This window comes from Teleopsis dalmanni, chromosome 1 (genome assembly GCF_002237135.1).
Source record: "Teleopsis dalmanni isolate 2A chromosome 1, ASM223713v2, whole genome shotgun sequence".
In the NCBI taxonomy this organism is placed as follows: domain Eukaryota; kingdom Metazoa; phylum Arthropoda; class Insecta; order Diptera; family Diopsidae; genus Teleopsis; species Teleopsis dalmanni.
The window spans coordinates 164612476-164633537 of record NC_051846.1 but is presented as its reverse complement, the minus strand read 5'-3'; the positions used below and the strand labels follow the sequence as shown (position 1 = coordinate 164633537).

Below are 21062 nucleotides of genomic sequence, written 5' to 3'. Positions count from 1 at the left end.
TCTGTTAAACTGTTTTTATATATTTCTATTTACGATTGATATTTAGTGGGCACGCGCCTTATTTTAGCTTTTAATTTTGAGTGCGAAAAAATTTTCAAAACGGTTTAGTTTCTATAATTTTCTAGGGTTTACTTTTGTCATCGAATGTGGGAGCAATTTTATTCAAAAAGGCATGCTAAAATAAAGGCCCTCATCGGGGGCCACACGCAAACTCTATAAAAATCTGGGTGGTCCGGAATTGTACGTCCCAGATGGTGGGTGTGGTGCAGGTGAATGTTGCCCTTGTCGTAGAACATCGAATGGCGAATTTGAACGCTGCATAAAATGATGATAATTTGTGGGCGGCAATTGATGCTAAATATATATAAACATTATTAAACATTAAATATTTAATTTCTTTATTATAAACGTACCTGCAATCCACGTATACTAATTGGTCCTGCAGCGCCTGCTCCTCCGCCCATTATGTGACTAGGTCCATCACCTAAGTCCAACTGCAGACTCTCTGGCATATCACCACTGCTACCATTGTTGGCACTATTTGCTAAATGTAATTGTCCAAGAGATGCTGTAGCCATTGCTACATCAGGCATCATGTCGGACAAATGGCCGCCATTACTGTTATCTACACATCCTACTGCACCACCTTCAGCACCTACATCAAGTGTGCTACCGTGAGGAAAACGATAATCTCCTTCAGTTATAAGCGCAGGTAAGTCACTACGGTGGTGATGTGCTGAGGCAGAAAGTCTAGCGTAATTAGTTTGCAAACCACTGCTGCTACCGCTACTAATGCTCATGCCTAGTAAACCACCGGGATGTTGTCGCGGGAAAGTTAAATTACGACTATAGCATGCTGGTACATTGTCACCACCACACGTAGACGATGCAGCTGATGAACCCACAGACGCCGAAAGAAACGAGCTTGCTGTAGTGTGACGTGGTACGGAACTAGTAGCTGCTGGTGATGGTGGTGGAGTCTGATCTTCATCTTCTAATAAACAATCATCCGTTTGTGTAGTAGATGTAACACCACCATCATCTGAAGCACCACTTTGGTTTCGTAATAGTGATGTCTCTAATAAATCAGATACTGCATCCGGCAAGTTAAATTCTCGTACTACTCGTAAGCGTATTTGTCGATCAATTTCGTGTTTTGAAGAGAGTGGTAAATGCAATGCACGCTGGCACATTGGTGTTTGACGCAGTTTATGTTCCCGCTTTAGCATTGAAGCTAATGTTTGTGTATCTGGTGGTGGTATTGCCGCTGCCGCTGCAAGCATATCAACATTGTCTGTACCACTGCAACCTACATTTGCACCCATACCACTATTTGCAGCGGCATTCATACGTGATACCATATATAACGTGTCCGGAATATCAGGCAAATGACGTGACCGCCGCATGCGCATAAGTTCAACCTGATGGTGCGATGAAGCCATACGATCCTCAAGTAATGCTTTAACTTCTTCGAAGTATGGCATGAACAATCGGGGCCGCACAAAGAGACCTTGATTCTTTCCACCACGAATCCATGCATTTACACGTAGGTTTTCACGTTCATCACCAATCATATGAGAAGGAGGTGTGCTGACTAAACCACGACGTATAGCTTGACCGAGTACTTCACTATTGGGCGGAAGAACATGATCCATACGTACTAACGGCAATAACTCAGAAAGTATTTCACGTAGTTCCACATCACTTAAATCACGCTTTTTTACTCCTTTTCGTGCAACAGAATGCGCCGTGTGTGAAAGTATATTTGGCTCACGATCTTCCATCCGTCGTATTAATTCTTGTTCACCCCATTTTAATACAGCCTGTAATACCTCCAATTCAGAAGCTTGCAGAAAATTACTTTGTAAAACGTGTATTAATTGAGTTTTGTCCAACTGATGTAATACTGGAGATGAAATAATCGCAGAAAACTCTTCACGTAAGTATTGGCATGCTTGGCGAAATACCCATGCAGAACCATGAGCCTAAAAATATGTACTTATTAGTTTAAGGCATATTGAAAAAAAAAAATATAAATAAATTACCTGAGATCCCCATTTTAGCACCGTCGGTAATGTTTCCAGCGACAACCACTCAAGTATTAAATCTTCGCAACCTTGTGCTAAAATATCTAATTCCAAGAATCTACCTATTTGATAAAGTTCCATAGCCTCTTCCAGTGGTGTAGGTCTCACACGTCCTGTATTTGTCAGTGCATGTACCTCTCCTAGAGAACCTGCTGAATTGCCCGAACCAGCACCACGGAGTATTAGCGACAAATCTACTGTATCTAAGTAGATTGCGTGTAGTAATACTCGCGCATATCGTTTCGGTATGACTGTTTCGTCTAGCACTATGCGTGTTGGCACATGTAATGCTCGTTCCGTATATTCATCAACATTTCTGGTACGTCTAGCAATGAGATTTCTAAAGAATGGCGATCGTGCACTTAATATGGCTTTATGACATGGCAGCTCCAATTTTGGCCGAAATCCATATTCAGAACTACCCGAATCTGGTCTATGATAATCATTTCCTTCGGCTGTAAAAACGAGTGCAGCATCTGCATAATCGCCAGTTTCCAGTAAATAACGTAAGTCATGTTCTAATGGATTCGGAGTGCCGAAGTCATCGCCTAGTTGACGCAAAAGACTAACATCAATTGTAGGATCATGTGGACACAAATCACCAGTATACAAGTAACGCAATAGCGATGAAAACATTTGCACATCAATCATTGGTGATGATGGCAGTTCGAGACATATGCGTGCACCGAAACCAGGACAGCCAGCTAGTAATTCACGAAAGTAAGCACAACGTGAGGAGAGTATTGAGCGGTGTACAGGAAAAATTGAACCACGGAAGACTAAATCGCAATCCGTACATGTCTTCATATCATATAACGCAGCTAGGTCCTGTTTATAGGTTGTGGCAGGAGGTCGAGCTAATTCCGCTTGCATCTAAATTGTAATAAAATTGTTAATTTTATATTAAATTAAGTACGTAATCAAAATATTTTATACATATATATATTTAACTACTCACCGATAGATCTCTTAATGCAGCTAAAGCTTCATATTCTTCACAGAGCGCCGCTAACTCTAAAGGCGTCCAGTCAGATACAAAATCACGCAATACGCGCGCATGATCACAGGCTTTTGATGAACGTCTACGACGTATAAATTTTCGTTTAAGTGTAGCAAAGCCCGTAACACGTTTTCGTCGTTGCTCTCGAAAATGTGGTCCACCTCCTGCACCAGCAAAACTGCTACCACCAGGTCCACCACCACTTCCTGATGCACCTGCCGTCATAGCAGCTGATGTTGGCAAAAGCAGACCTGAGTTACTGCTGCTAGCTGAGCTGCTCACCATCGGATAGCCACTTGTTGACGTATTTGCACCCATTATGGTCAATATTAGAATTTATGTGCGCCACAAAATTTTATTAATGCAAATACTGTACAGAGATTTAGATGAATTTCTAAAGCGAAAATCTCTATGGTGCTTGGTGACTTCCTCTCGTTGCTCTGATACTCAAATGCACTATATGAAATTCTTTTAAATGAACGCTGTCATATTTTATTATTTAAATTATTTTATTTGTTGCTTTATGGTTGTTTATTATTTTGGTGAGGTGACTAAGGTTGTCGGTCATATAAAATGTTTGCACACAATGTTGAAAATTAAATGCTCCAGCCGTCTAAATTAATTGAGACAAAAACAATCAGAATAATAGATTCATTTCAGATCTGCTATCTATATTTCGTTTTTGATATATTTCGGGAGTTGCTAAAATGAAAAAAAAATAGAGAAATTCTGTTAAAAAAATCTTAACAAAACAATCGAATTGTATCTTATATGTGTATTATATATTATTAAATAAAAATAAAATACTTTAAAGAACTGTAGAAGAACTGCACTTTATATTACAGTGAAAGCTCCGTTAAATGTTGAGTTTTCATTTTTTATTTTACTTTGAATCGAATAGAATATTTTATTGTATTTATATTTATATCTATATTTACATTTATATTTATGTTTAACTATATCTTCACATTTATATTGATATTCATATAAATTAATATTAAAACATTCCATAATTTGTCAATATCTATATTCCCAAAGAGCATTTGGCGATCAACAACTGAATGCGCAGTTACAGTCCACTCTTACGTTTAGTTAATTCAGGGTAACGTCACTAACTCTGAGATAATCATGATAACCAACACATGTGCGTCTCTGGTTCATGTCCCAGAAAGGAGGCCTCTAGAAAGGAGGCTTTGGTAGTACTACTACAACATAATAAATAATCAATATGTGACTAATGAAACTTAACGTTTGAACTAAAAACCATCTTCGACTCTACCTATTATTATCGGTGTATTCAGGATCCATATTAACCTTTTCTGCACATGCCACGGCAATGTACAGTCGACAGAAATCACGCACTAATGTATTGAAAGCGCTTCCTGGTTATCCATGGTGTAAAGATAATTCTGTAAGACGCAATGAAATAACATTCAAATATGTCAAAACACAGCTTTGCATATTAGAACCGGTTCTCATCGCATATTGATCATCTTCCTACAAAATCCTAAATGCATCTTGTAAAAGACCACAATCAACTGCTGTCCAAGCAATATCTCCTTGCGTGCCACTAAGGTGGACATTCCAATGGCATAATATTTAGTAAAACCCTCCCTCCAAGATGCATTCTTCGATTGTTTTTTTTATACCATTGATATATCAACTTCTATTGCAATAGAGCTAACATCGAGACCACGATTGCACTACAACAAAGTAGTATAACCAACTGCTAAATAGCTGTCATGAAAAAATGCGTTAATTTATAATGAGTGCCCTTACAGCACCTCTTTTTCCCATAATCTCGTCCATCTTTTTTCGTGTCCCAACGCACACACAAACCAGAGTTCAATCAACTTTTGGAACCGTCCCATAAAAATGACTTTAATTTAAATCTCACCGAACCCAGAGTTCATAACCCATGCACATCCTAACACTTATATTCGTCAAGTGATTTCTTTTATGTTATCTGTGTTACAGATCCCTGTGGGTTACAATAACAATTTAACGTATGAATTGAAGCTACGTAGGCCAAACTGAACTTTTCCAGACAAACAAGTAGATGTTCCGTTTGGGAGCAATTAGGCGATCGAATAATATCGTATGATTATGCCGTTGATAAAACTAAGCGCCGGGACCGGATTTGAGAGAACACGGGTGTTAACTTACATTGTGACCGAAAAGTTTTCGGAAATTCTCATTTAAAATTCGCGCGCTGTATATTTTTCGATATTTTAAGTTTATGTAGTTTGGCAGCACTGTCCTTAATTACTATGCCAAAAATGAAGCGCGATCTGTCAGACAGTTCGTTTACGGCAGCTGTTGAAACCAGTTCACCTCAGTAGTGCGTTGCGAAAAAAACAATGGAAAAAAATATTGAACAAAGAGTTTGCATCAAATTTTGTGTTTCGAACGAAATTTCGTGTGCAGAATCTTTGCGAATGCTACAAAAGGCTTATGGGGAATCAGTTTTATCGAAAACTCAAGTTTATGAGTGGTACAAAGCCTTTCAGGACGGTCGTACGACCGTCGAAGACATGCCGCGTTCTGGACGACCTTCGACCTCTACCCCCGACGAAAACATTGAAAAGGCAAAGGAAATCGTGTTCCAAAATCCTCATGTGAGTGTTAGAGAGATAGCACGAGAGCTAGGCATCGGTCGTGAGATGGCTCGTTTGATTTTGGTGGAAAATTTGTGTATGCGACGTGTCAACGCTCGGCTTGTTCCGATTCACCTCAATTTGTTCCAACATTATCAACGATTTTAAGGCCAAACATTCAATAAATACCATCGAACAGCCACCGTATTCACCTGATCTTGCACCGTGTGACTTTTTCCTGTTTCCCAACCTCAAATTACCACTCAGAGGAACGCGTTTTGAATCCATAGAAGACGTAAAACAGAATTCGCAGAGGGAACTCAAAGCCATACCGGAAAGCGCCTATAAAAAATGTTTTGATGATTGGAAGAAACGTGGCATTTGTGTATCGCTTCTTAATGGAGCATATTTTGAAGGAGATAAAATAAATATTGATGAAGATTAAGAATTTTGCGTTTTATTTAAAATTTCCGGAAACTTTTCGGTCACAATGTATATATTAAGATTTTTGCTTGATAACAATTTTGATTAATTGTCAGTAGTTGATAAATTTGTCAAGTTTACAGAATAAGGGGGATAATATATAAGTTAACACACGCGTCTCCTAAATCCAGCCCTGTGCTTAGTTTCATTAACGGAGCAATCATGCGATATTCGAACGCATGGTTGCTACCAAACGGGAAATCCACTTGTTTGTCTGGAAAAGTCCCGTTTGGCTTCAGTAGCTCCCAACTTCACAAAATTGCGCTCGGTCTCTTCTACTTGATCTATCGAACAAGAAACGCTGAATACCGGACAAATTAAAATTAATATTTAACTTATATATATAAAATATATATAGATATATATATATCTTTATATTATTATATATAAATATAACACATTAGATTGCACAGTAAGTAGTTGTAGTTCATTCGTACAATCCACTAATAATAGAGCAAATGCAACCTAAAACATTCTGCGAGTTGACTGAGCCAAAAAACATCTTATAGTAAATATAATACATAAAAGGAGGGAGTGAATAAAAGACATAAGGAAGACATAACAACATAATTACAATTATATTGGTGCCATATTAAGCTACTTTGTAAATTTATTATTATTTTATTTGAAAACAAAAATGAATAACTATTTCTTATTTAAAAAACTATAAGTAAGCCAAAAATTAAAATAAAAGTGTACTTTGAAACAAAGATAAATTGATTGAGAGACAAAACAAAATAAATGTCAAATGTATTGAAATATTTGGTATTAAGAAGGTCAGAACCTTATCAAGTAGACCGTTAAGTTGAATAAGTAAAAACCTTCAGCTCAAAGGAAAGTTCACTCAATATGTCAAGAAATAATTGCTTATTAAAAACAAATATAGACATATTCTTATATTGCCAGAATATTTAAACTAAATTATGTATTAAATTCAATTCAACTAAAATTTGTTGAACATTTATGCCAAAAACAATTTACATATTAAATCAGATCCTTAACAATAATGCGACTAAAATTATATAAATACTTGGAATTCCATTTTAAAACAGGAAATAAATCGTAATTTCATACCGAAGCAAGTACAAATACACAAAAATATACTCAACCTTGACCTACTCAACTAGAAAGTTTTAAATTTCAGCAAAAATAAAAATAGCAACAAAAAAAAGACAAAAGATGAAGCGCACATCACTATTTTTGCAGTGACCCCAGCTCTCTAGAAACGCATAAAAAGTGCATGAAAAAATCAATTGAAATAAAGCTACAACCCGGAACCACCCCATTATGTGCACAACCACACTGACGCACGCTCGGAAACGGTAAATAGAACAAAATATCACAGACGTCACATGTTTAAAGTTCAAAGAAATTGTTCCGTTAAGGAATACCGTAAAGTCAACGGTGAAACCTGTTATAGACGTCAAAGCAGGATATTTTATGTAATACATATATGAAAACAAAAACAAAAAAGAAAATACTACATTATGTTACATAGTTATGAAAGGATTACTTATTCAAGCGGAAGTACGACATGAAATTCAGTTTCTTTGTAAATATATTTTTGAAAAAAAAAAGTTTTAGAGATATTAAGTTTACATGTTTTCTACGATATTAAATTTATGTTTAGAAAAATTAGAACTCGGATATATATGTCAAGTCCTAAACCGAAATATCTAAATCAAAAAATATAGGTATCAAATTAATACGAGGGCTGCTATATGTATTTCTGGCCTAATAATGAAAATGCGAATATTTATCATCAAAACTGGTTTTATTGTTTTTCAAAGTATTCTCCAGCCTGATTTATACACTTTTGCAGGCGCTCAAACCAATTGTCGAAGCACTTTTTCCACTCCGATTGAGACACCTTCAAAACATGGTTTTTGAACGCTTCAACCGCATCTTCTGGCGACGAAAAACGTGATCACGCCTTTTTTTCTTGATGTGCGGGAATAAAAAGCAGGGTTCGTATTTGCTCACTCATGAGCAGCTCAGGCTTATGAGCAAGAGCCAATTCGTATGTGAGCCCAAAATTGGCTCATGAGCGTGAGCCCATAATGGGTTCATATTGAAGAGCTGCTCACCAGCGTGAGTCTTCAAGTTATTCATATTGAAGAGCTGCTCATGAGGTCTCACGAGCCGAGAGCTCACGAGCTCAACTCTTTAAAAGCTATTTATTAGTTAATTTGCTTTATTTATTTTTATAAACGTTATATGTGAAAATATATACTTTCATATTAAAACAATATAACGAAACAATAATTTGAATTTGAAAAACAAATTTATAAAATATTATTATTTTTCACAAATAAACAATAAAAATATATTTATTGTTTATTTTAGCAACTTTGATTATTTCCATATTTTAGTTAGTTCTAGGTTATTAATATTTTAATCTTTTTTAATGACATGTTTTCACAAAAAAAAATAATAGCAAAATCTTAAATTGGGCGCATGAGATCTCATGAACCGCAGCTCATACTCTTGCTCTCGAGCGTGAGCCCATTTATAACTTAATGGCGGCTCTTGCTCGTGAGCGTAAGCTCTGTAGTTGGGCTCGCTCGTGAGCCGAAATGAGCAGCTCATGGGTACGCAAATACGAACTCTGATAAAAAGTAGTCATTGGGTGCCAAGTCAGGGCTGTACGGCGGATGACCCATCAATGGTTCATACGCATAGATCCATGTTTCGTCTCCTGTGACGATCTTATAAACGTCTTTTGAAGCACTGCGAACGTATTTTTTCAACATTTCTTTGCACCAATCGACACGAGCCTTTTTTTGAGCGATTGTCAAATTGTGCGGGATCCAAGAAGAACAAACCTTTTTTACGGCCTGGTGTTCATGCAATATCGAATATATGCTGGTGGGAGAAATGCCCAAGGATGCCTCTATCTCACGGTATGTCACATGACGATCTTGCATTATCGGTTCACGCTCGTTCAATGTTCTCTGACACAACGGCCGTTTTTAGACGACCTTTACGGAATTCGTCGTTGAGCAAGCGTCAGCCGCGATTGCATCTGGCAACACTTAGTGTTGCCTAGGCTAGAAACATATATAGCAGCAATCGTATAGGATATGAGCCTTAAGATTTCAAAATGTAGTCTTCATCACTTAATCAATCAATTTCATTTCTAAGTAAAGTACAGTATGACAAAAAAGTAATGAAAGTTTGACTTTTTATTCCATTCCAAGTTTTTCATTTTTATTTTTTTTTCTCTTTGTGATAGTTCATCAAGCTTATTGTAATACACAGAGATATTAGTCGAAATAGCTATAAAGGATGCCAAAAGATTCACTGCTTAAAGTTTTGGGTTATAGTTTTTATGAATATATTGCAGCAGTCAAACAGTTTTTAGGATGATGTATATGCTATACATCATACACGGAAACGAATACACAGACAAACTAGCCAGGAAGGAAGCCACACCAATGATAAGGCTGGAACCTTTCAGTGAGTTAGGACATCGTACTCTCCTTCCCGTCATAAATATGAAAGAGAAGCAAAACAAAAAGTATTACTGGAATCATCTACCAGAATTAACATAATCCAAAATACTCATCGGTACCTATAATAATAGGCAGATACCAGATAGGGACTTATTAAAAGAAAAACTTAGAATCTTAACAGGACACTGTAAACTAAAACACCACCTTGCGAGACTGATCATATATATGGACTCATGGGAATGTATATCCTTACAGAAGAGGCAATAAACTCTTTAAACTAAGTTCTATACTACTTTTTATGGACGCAACAGGGCTTAGAGACTTACTCTAAACTCAGAAGGGAAAAGAATAGACCCAACGTTTGCAGTGCCACATATCATACCTATTAATAATAATAACAAATAATGTGCGTTCTAAAAAGCTAACATTTAATTGACAAGTTAAAATTGTTTTAGTAACGCAAGATATGTAATATTTAAATTATGGAGACCAATGACTTAATGACTTAAGAAGTGTACAGACTACCAAAATACGCGGTCGTATTGATATTTTCTAAATAGAAATTTTAAATCTGTTTTAACAATAGTTAATGCAGAGTCACTTAACTACTTTTAGGTAGTTTGCTGAATTAAACTACGACCATACAAGCACCGATAATACTAGAAGTGGTAATATTACTTTGTAACTTTAACTGATCTTTATCTTTAACTGATATGTGGTTTGGTGTTCTGTGGTTCAAATTTCGCACTGTTTTAGACTGAAATGGTATTAAATTTCTATCACGTATATAGGAAACTTGCTTTTCTATCATAACACCTTAAATATCAATACATCAGTCATTACTTAATTTATGTAATAACTTACAAAACCATATTTTATAGATTGATTACTTGACACTATTATCTTTAAAGGAAATATTCTTTTCATTTAAGACCACAATTTTACAAATTTATTCTGACAGTCTCTGTCAACTATCAAAGCACTAAACAAAATGAGTTCAAATGTAAAATCCGTCATTACTTGCTTTAAATATCTATATTAAATAGCTCAGCACTTCTACAAACTTATAATGCAAATGCTTGGACATAGCCAAATACTAAGGACCTGCATTGCAAAAGAGCTGTCATATACAAGGAACCTAAATCGAAAAAAGAGCTAGCTAATACAAATTCTAATTCTTTTACAATATGAACAGATCAGTGTTTCTTTATAAATTTATAGATAAATAATTCAGTCAGGTTAAGTTACACCGAAGATCCAAAGGGATCTACTTGAGCCTATTGACCCATTGTGCTGTTGTATAGTGAAAAAACTCATGATTTTAATCGAGGAACAACTTGTTTATCCAAAAAATAACAGACCTTAAGAATTGCAGAGAATTTTTTGCTATGCAAAGATATAAATTTTTTACTCCAACGTCATCACCTCCCAAGAAGGGGTATTACATCCCGTGACTAATGTAGAAGCTATGGTGATGAATAGGAAAAATAAACCGATTCTTTTCTATTGACAGCTAACGTAGAATAAAATAAAAGAACGATTATATTAGTTTACTGCCGGCTAAAAGATAATACCATATGTCTTCAGGGTTCCACTATCAATTTCAGAGCAATATGTATTATCGCAAAATTGGCTAAAAGAAATCTGATTATTTCATGTATGTATATAAATATAAAATAAATATATATATCATATAATATATAATATATCTGTTTCTTTAACTCATATTTAGAATATAGGGCGCATAATGAGTTTTAAGGAAGCAGATTGCTAGAACGCCTGGCCTTGATCTCGGGTAGGTGGGAGGATTGCTATCTACACTTCCAAGCTGGTGTTTGCTTGTTTTTATTTGTGAGTAATAGTAACTTTTGCTCATACTCTGCATAATGGTGATCAGTCTGTGATCCACCATCTGCGGATTATAGTGAAAATAGTGATAGGTACTGATGGTAATTCTTCCCGAAATTTATACAATTGTTATAACTCATTATAACCCATATAACTCATAGTGCTACTCCTAGTATATACATAGTTTTTTATTTTTAAATGATTTATTTTGTTAAAATATTCTCTTTTTTTTAAAACAAACATCAAAGACTTTTAAAGAAATGGTGTACATAATTGACATTTTCATGGCTTAATATACTAATACTACTATGCCATATAGGACATGTTAGTGGCATTTATTGACTTCTATGACTTACAAAATCATTTGAAATTTTTTTCCCGCTAAACCATTGCGGGTAAAACACAAACAATTCGAAGCAGAAAATTTATTCGTTAAACAATAATAAACGCTAAAACAACATTCATAAAAATCTTCACTGAGATGTGCATTTCTACTATGACTTATCGTGGGTAGATAATAAAAGATACACATTTTTAGATATACCGCATATCCGATGAAGCAATTTGCTTAGATGCGAACTCAGCAAATAAGATACTTTAAACAAAAGCGTTGATGTGTGCAAACAAAATGTTAAAAAAAAAAGAAAAAAGAAAAAGGAACCATATAAGTTATGAATTTCAAAGGTGAATAAACGTTTTTACAAGTAAACTCAAGATAATGACAGACATATCCGAAAGGTTCAACGTAAAATCCTAAGGTAGTAATTATAGAAAATGAGGAAGTTTTTATTGTGTAATATAAGAGAATGATAAGAAAGCTTATAATTTATGTACATTATATGTAAATAAAGAGATATAGTATATATCACAGTCATTTTAGAGTTTAACTATAAAGCGGTATAAAGAGGATGTGTTAATAATCTAATACGTTCCTGCGATCAGTTCAGAAAAATGTGATATAACAAGTATACTAAATATTGAAAAAGAAACATTTTTATATTTAACTTAGTTTTCATTATATCATATTCATATTGAGTCTTTTACTCTTTGATAGCTGGGGAGTTTCTACAGAGTCTTACTCTTCTCATTGATTAATTTATGTATTTTTCAAAAGCTTCGTGATTATTCAATGACTGATCTAAGATCTGCGTATCGCCCCGTGGATAATAATGGATTAATATCGATATCCCGGGCACTACGATTTCAATACTCTCAACAATATTTTCCACTACAATCCATGCCAATATACACTTAGTTTAGTTTTAGAGATATCAGAACTTTAATTTAAAAAAAATTAATTTAAAAAAACCTGTCGCGTCTACTTGCTATACCCGTTGTTTATGCAATCAATGTAAAAATCGGTCCGTACATCGGTTGATCAGATGTTGTGTATGAAATGAAATGAAATGTCACGCAAATGAAACTGGATAGGGTACAGACTCAGTACATCAAATATTAATATTGTTCGATAGAGACTAAGGTGAAACCCGTGAGGCTCTGCACGTCGCGGTATACCAACGATGACTTCAATAAAAACAGTGTAAGCAAATTGAAGGATACAAATTATTTATGGAATAATAACAATTTTACTTAACAAACACTGAGGTTTTAGAAATCATAAGGTTCTATTTTACTTAACAAACACTGAAGTTAAGGTTTTAAAACCTTACGGGTTCTAGATGGCTCTGTGTATCGACCAAAACAAATTATTCATGGATGCAAATTATTCATGGAACGACATCGATACATATTTCAAAAATAGTGTTCAATAGTGTTAGTAAGGTAGACTCTTCCTAAAAGAAGCGAATCACAGAAATACACAACAAGAACCAATATTTATTTATGAACATATAGTGTTCAGGAAACAATTGATCCGAATATTGAAATGTACAAAATTCTTTCTTACCTGAAAGGATTCGGTTTTCTTCTAAGTAGAAAATATAAAAGAAGAGTGGGATGTATTCATTTAAATCGCAGTAATACTTCAACTGAAAACGAACTCTACTCGAAGCTACATAATGAAATACTTCTATTAATTTAATAAATTAATTTGATTAATTTTTATTTTTTATAAAGCTATTATATAAACTATTATATCTAATCAAAAATAGTTACAAAGTTAGCAAAATAAAATGTATTTTCAAACAATTTTTTGTTTAATAAAAATATAATTTACAACTTTTATAAGTATCTCAAGTTTATCGCTAGATAGATACGATATGTAGGGTATCACCATGGATTACATTGGGTAAAAAGTTGACTTGATTAAATAGACACAATAGTATAAACAAAATGATATTCAAATGAAATGTGCAGTAAACATTTTAATTAATGGCGTTAAAAGATAATATTTACACATAAGATACTTTTTTTTTATTTTATGAACATGACGAAGATTTATAGCTAGAGTCGTCATAAAAACTTTATATGGAATTGAAAGTAAAACTATTTAAGAATAAAAACTAAGCTTTTTATGTCAAATACATTGTATTATATAAAAAATCAGAGAATTTCAAAATAACCGAAAGTTAAAAAATGAGTCGGACTTTCTTCAAGAAATTGTATTTTATGTATTTTCATAAGGTATATTAAATTGAAGTATATCTTATGGAAATATTTAATAAAATAATAATTCTGTTCGATAAAAACCTCTCTATTGAAAACAACAGTTTATATAAAGAATCTATTATTATGTTGAGGCTAGTTGAGTCAGTGCATTTGAGCACTTTTACTCTCTATTAACTCTGAGGTTTCTTGATAACCACTCTCTACGCCCTGACTGGATTATTGTTTATCACTTCATCAGATTAAGCAATAATTGACCTCAGATTTAATATAAAGAATCTAATTTCTTTCAATTTAGTAATTTAATATTAAATATGAAATTTTATTTAAAAATTAAGCACATAAGATACAAGTACATAAATATTGTTATCGGCATTAATATCTTTTGAAGAAAATTTCTTAATTTTTAAACTATCTTTCAAAATAAACAAATCAAGCCTTCAAAAACTGCACAAAACTTCAGACATATCGACTATATTCCCTACATGCAATATTGGAACTCTAAATCGTTTAATAGCGGTAAGTCGACCCATATTCACACAGAACACTTAAAATTAGAAAATAAATGTGAGATGCTTTATTGTCGGTTACTCTTAATACGTCAATTAACATCAGATACCGATCTTGTATCTGACTATTAAAGTGTTTTCTTAAGCTGAAGTTATAACAATCCTATAGGGAGTATCTTAAGGTGTAAGCGACATTCAACAGCGTTATCAATCATTTCACGTATAATTCAACCATAGAGACTACTGCTACTCGTCTTTGAACCAACTTTCATGTGCTTTTGGTTTTCGTGTACATTGTATTATGAGGAAGTATAGAGCTTAGGAACTGACTAAACACAAACCACACTTTCAGATAACAGAGTAACATCAGAAATGAGAACACTCGTCTCCACTGCCAAATAATAATGCTATAGTGGAGACTACTTTAGAAACTATCAGAATGTGTGAGGACATTTAAAAAACAATTATATATTTACTGAGAAAGTGGGAAAATTGTTTATGACATCATGACTTTACTCAGGTTCATAAAAATTGCAAACACTTTTTATGTTTCAAACTGTCAAAATCAAAATAATACATAATAACATAAATGAAATTTATAGAGGTATCTTCAGTATTAGCCAATCATTACAAATTTTGTAGTCTTCTTTTATATCAGAAGACCTAAGATATATCTAGTACAACTTAACGGTTCAAAAATAGGAATAAATTAGAGAACATCTGGTGAAGACTACAAACATTTTAAAATATATGCCTAATATGTCGTATTTTTTTTTTTTTTTTTTTGAGATTGAGATCCTATGAAAAGATCTTACGAAAAGATTTTTATTTCCACAAAAAATTTTTTTTTCGTATTTTGCGTTTTTTAATATTAATGAACAGTGTTTCTAACTATACAGAAATAAAGAAAAAAAGTGGACACGGAAATTGTCAGAAAAATGTTTATTATTAGAACTCAGAACATAGCCATCGACCTGGTCAATTAAACGCATCATGTACTGTATACATTGTTCAAGCAGAGACCGTTGCAGAAATTTTTATTTTTTTCTTTATACTTCAGTTAGAACCTCCAAATCATGTCTCATTATTAACAACATTATTTATATTAATCTATATTTGCATATATTGTGACGAAACTAATAATAATCTGATGCTCAATAACAGTGTTATGTTAGCTTAGGTTTTATCGGCAATCCCTAGTGGATCAACTTAAGCCTATTGGCCCATTGTGTTACCGTATATGTAGGAAAACTTAGGAAGGAACTTCAGATGATGGATAATAATAAATATATCCACGGGATATCTCAATAAGATCACACGATTATTTGAGATTAGGCACTTTTAGGATAAATCCCAAATCTCAGAATTCAATCTTGTTTCCGAACAATCCCCTGTTGTTGTTGTAGCCCGCAAGTATAAACAAACAGATAACATGAAAGGAATTGCAAAAATGTATACATGGATTAAGATAGGTTATGGTAATGTGCGAGGGGAGTGTATTATTAGGATTCAAAATAAATTGAAGGGTTCATGGTATTTAAATTGAAATCAAAAGGTTTCAAATTAGGAAAATCTATCCACTTCTTTGAAGCGGTTCCAATGATTGATTGAAATCAATTTTGTAAATGCGTTGGGGCAGAAATACAGATTATAGTAGCATCATGGGAGTAGATCTGCTTTCTTTTTTTACACTTCCTTTGCCCAAACATATCCTAACCCATGTATTCGTATTTGTAATTCCTTTCATATTATCTGTCGAATCGATTTCTACTGTCTACTATAATAACAATTAGATTTCTTCCTATTCAAATGTAGTGAAATTGTGTATAGATCTATATACAGTCAAACTTCCATAACTCGAAGTACCATTTTGAAAAGGAAAGGTTCGACTTATGGAGACCTTTAGTTAAAGAATTGTTTTATTATTTTTTTTTTTTTGAATGAAACTAGAATTACATTTTAAGATATATATTTATTTGAAACCAAATATTATATAGCGAAGTGGAACATTTAAAAATTAGTGTTTGGGGTTTTATTTATTTTTTTTTTTCAGCAAAAAAAAGATTCCAATTTATTCCAAGCCTTATAGTGATCATCAGTTCGAGTATCATCCATTTGTAAATAAAAATTCAGAATTTTGAATGAATTTTCTACTTCATGCTTTGAAGACTAATGAATAATTTCATCTACCGAACCATCATCATTAGTTTCCGTTCCACTTAGAATTGGATCCACTAATTTAAAGCTATAATGCTCAATAATATCGTTGTCTGTAGGAAAGCTTGATGTATAAATGTCATTTTCAAGCTCAATATAATACAATGGTTAAGAGTAGCATTGGAAGTTATTTTATTTACTTTATTTTTACATCATTACACGGTCTTCATCTATGTTATTTCAGAAATTCAAAGGAATGTCGACCTGGAGAAATTGGCCAAATACAGCTTTTTTAAAGTAGTGCGCACCCGTTTGACTACCCTTTCATAGGAACTGCCGCTTGCGCAAGAAAGTAACATAAGAAAGAAAAAATTGATGCATTTGGTTTGGAAAAAGGGTCTTTCCCTAACATCAAAATGGATTCAAACTTAAAACAAAAATTCGATTTATAGGATGCACTTTCTCATATTCCTATTGGCACGTGATAAAATTTTTATTTCAGTTATAGAGAAATTCGCGTTATAGAAGTTCGAGTTATGAAAGCAGAATTGTATGTAATTTGCTCTCTGAAACCTTGGTGTACGGTTTTTGGTTCGAGTTATAGAAAATTCGAGTTATAGAAGTTTGAGTTATGGAATTTTGACTGTATTCTAAATTTTTATAGTATGTCTACTTGAACCAAATAAAATAGTAATAAAATAATAAAATTAATAGGATTGTATTAATTGATATTTATTTAATAATAGATAATTAACATTTAAAAAAAGATATCTTTCACAGATTCTTAAAAAATTCTCTGCCTGCCATATGTGTTAAAAATTATTTTATTCAAGTTAAGTTCTGAAGGTCTTATAACTGTTAATCTTCAAAACTGCTCCTGACATTTAATTTTTTATAATTAATAATCTATTAATTATATTTATTTATTTGTGAGTTACCATTAAAATTAATTTTAAAGTTAACTAAGAATAAGGTACTTGACTGCTAGGTTTATTCGACCTGGTATTAATTATAATTTAATCACAATTGAAAAATATAAAAAATTTAAACTTTTAGTTAATTTTTTTTTTAATTAAAAGATAAAATATTATTTATTCACTTAACGGAATTCAACTGCACACACATATTTGGTTTTTACGCGGTCACAAAGGTGCTAGGATATTTTTTTTTTTTTGTTGAACTCCCGCAATAAACAATTATTTACAGTTTTTAATTATTTCCATTTATTTAAGGTAACCTAATCGCTCAAATGGTTTGTAATTTGTCGTGGTAATGCAAAACCACTTTAAGCGCTTAAAAAACAACAAATGACACAAGAAATGCAAACAACAAAAAAAAAAATATAGATGAAAACTTTCTTTCGCATAGCGCAGCTAACAGCTTTCACCAATCACACAAAAGGAATTGACAATATGTACACAATTTTTTTTTTATTTATTATGGTATTAAATTACTTAATACATAATTTTTATACTTTATAATAAATAAAAACTTAAAATATAACTAAACTAAATTAATAGTAATTACCAATGCAGTTTGGCTTATTAAATCTAATAAGACATTTTATTCCACAGCCCATCAGCCAACTCCTCTCTTCTCCACACCAATATTTAATATTCACAGCATTTTTAACTTGCAAACATTTTTCACTTCTTTGAAAACAAACCTTCCACGTTTTATTATGTACACATATAATAATGTTTATGTTTAAATGTATTATATTATGAAATTATTTGTAATTTATTTGTAATCTATTGCACACACATAAAAAAAATTAGTTGAAAATTCTATTGGAAAATTTCTTCACAGCAGCGCTGCTGTAGTCATTTTTCTGGCGACGAGCACTGCACGTATGCTAACAACAAACATTTTTATTTGACATATTTACTTTCGCATATTGATATATATTTTAAATTTAATATATCTTAATTAATTCTAACACTTTTCTATAATATTTACAATTTTTATTATGCGAAAAGTTTTATATTGAAAATTTCACTCGGGCAACGAAAAAATATAAACACCCTCGAAAAAAATTGTGACAGCACAGAAGAAACAGGTGTACATTTATTTTTCCAAACTTATTGGAGACTTATTTTTATTATGTAGAGTTTTCAATAAAAATTCGGAAACCATATTGCGCAATGTCATTATTCACATTTATTCAAATAATTTAATATGTTAACATATTCAAATAATAAACACGTTAATATATAATTATTCAAGTTAAATATTATTTAGATTTAATATAATTTATATATAAAACATAATATAATACATTTTATATAATTAATACAAAATATATATTATTCATATATATATATGAATAATTACATAGTTAATATAAAATTATTCATATTAAATATTATTTAGATTTAATATAATATAATATATATATAAAATATAATATATGTAATTATTATTATTATTATATATATAATAAAATATAGTAACATATTGAAATAATTAAACTTGTTAATATATAATATTATTTAAATTTAATATAATAAAATAGAAATATAAAATATAATATTTGTATTTATTATTATTATTGTATAAACAATAAAATATGTAGACATATTTAAATAATTAAATACGTTAATATAAAATTATTCATATTAAATATTATTTAGATAGTGTAACATAATATAATGTAATGTAATACAAATATAAAATACTTTATTTGTAATTATTATTTTTATTATATATATAATATTATTTTAACATATTCAAATAATTAAAAACGTAAACATTTATATTAAATAATGTTTAGATTTAATATAATGTAATATAAATATAAAATATTATATTTGTAATTATTATTATTATTATATAAATAATAAAATATGTCAATATATTCAAATAATTAAATAAGTTAATATAAATAAATATTTATATTAAATATTATTTAGATTTAATATAATCTAATATAAATATAATATATAATATTTGTATTTATTATTTTTATTAAATAAATAATAAAGTATGTGGACGTATTTAAATAATTAAATACGTTAATATAAAATTATTCATATTAAATATTATTTAGATAGTGTAACATAATATAATGTAATGTAATACAAATATAAAATACTTTATTTGTAATTATTATTTTTATTATATATATAATATTATTTTAACATATTCAAATAATTAAAAACGTAAACATTTATATTAAATAATGTTTAGATTTAATATAATGTAATATAAATATAAAATATTATATTTGTAATTATTATTATTATTATATAAATAATAAAATATGTCAATATATTCAAATAATTAAATAAGTTGATACATAATTATTTACATAAATAAATAAAAATTTATATGTGTAATATAGCAATAAATCAGTGTATTAATATGTATTATCACAATCAATTTTTAATATTTATTAAAGCAGTATATAAGATTTTTTTTTAAAATTTTTTTCCCTATTATTATAAAATTAATTTTATAAACAAGCATATTAGATTTTAATCTACCATAATATAAATTGAATATAAATTTATTCGAGACCGCTACTTTTTTATATACAATTACTGTAAATTATATATCTTATTACTTAAAAACAGTATATAAGTAAATAAATAAATATGTAAAAAATAAATAAACAAATAAATAAGTAAATAAATTAAAAAATAAATATTTAAAGAAATAAATAAATATCAATTCAATTTAAAAACTCAATTTATTAAAGGATATTAAAAGTTATTCCCCAAATTTAAAAAAAATGTCGCAAAAATATTAATTCTTAAGTCAGTTATTTCAATAATATTTTAGAAATCTGTGGCTCGTTTATGTAACTTTCTCACTTCGTTTTCTCGAACGATTTTCTCACTTTTGACAATTACTCACTAGAAGTGTTTATGTAACTGTGGTGAATTGTTTTCTCACTTTTTTTCGTTCGAGTTTTTGTCACCTGTCAAATTGCTTGCGAGAAGTTTTGAATTTTGAATTTTGAATGGAAAAAAGTAAGTTAAAGTGAATAGATTAAAATTTTTGGTACAAGTGCTATTTGCAAACACTAAGCAACCTTTTAAAATTGTTTCATTTTCGTTCCATTTTTTCAAAAAACGTTCCATTTCGTTCGAGTTAAACTCGAACGATTTACATAAACGAGCTACTGGACTTACTTTTTATGCCTTAAACAAAATAAAACTAATGTGAAAGTAATTATTAATGCAGTTTTGCTTATTAAATCAATTAAATTATTAATTTAACTTAAAATATTATATTAAAGTTATCAAATTTGGGTTTTCTATACGATTTTTAGTTAGTATGCTAAATAGCTAAAATGTTAAACAGTCAAATATTTTGCATGAAGTTTTAAAACTTGGCACTTTAACAAATTTACAAAA

At 31.0% G+C, this 21062-nt stretch overlaps 1 protein-coding gene across 1 annotated transcript; it reads right to left on the bottom strand.

Annotated features, from left to right (window-relative positions):
* Nucleotides 1-186: 186 nt before the first annotated feature.
* Nucleotides 187-18630, bottom strand: LOC119669842 (BTB/POZ domain-containing protein 7-like). The gene is made up of 5 exons (XM_038079872.1): nt 18229-18630; nt 3046-3789; nt 2046-2960; nt 414-1985; nt 187-354 (listed from the first exon to the last, which is right to left on the bottom strand). Exons 2-5 carry the CDS (start codon nt 3403-3405, stop codon nt 214-216), a joined length of 2988 nt encoding a protein of 995 aa, XP_037935800.1. The 5' UTR covers nt 3406-3789; nt 18229-18630; the 3' UTR covers nt 187-213.
* Nucleotides 18631-21062: the final 2432 nt, after the last annotated feature.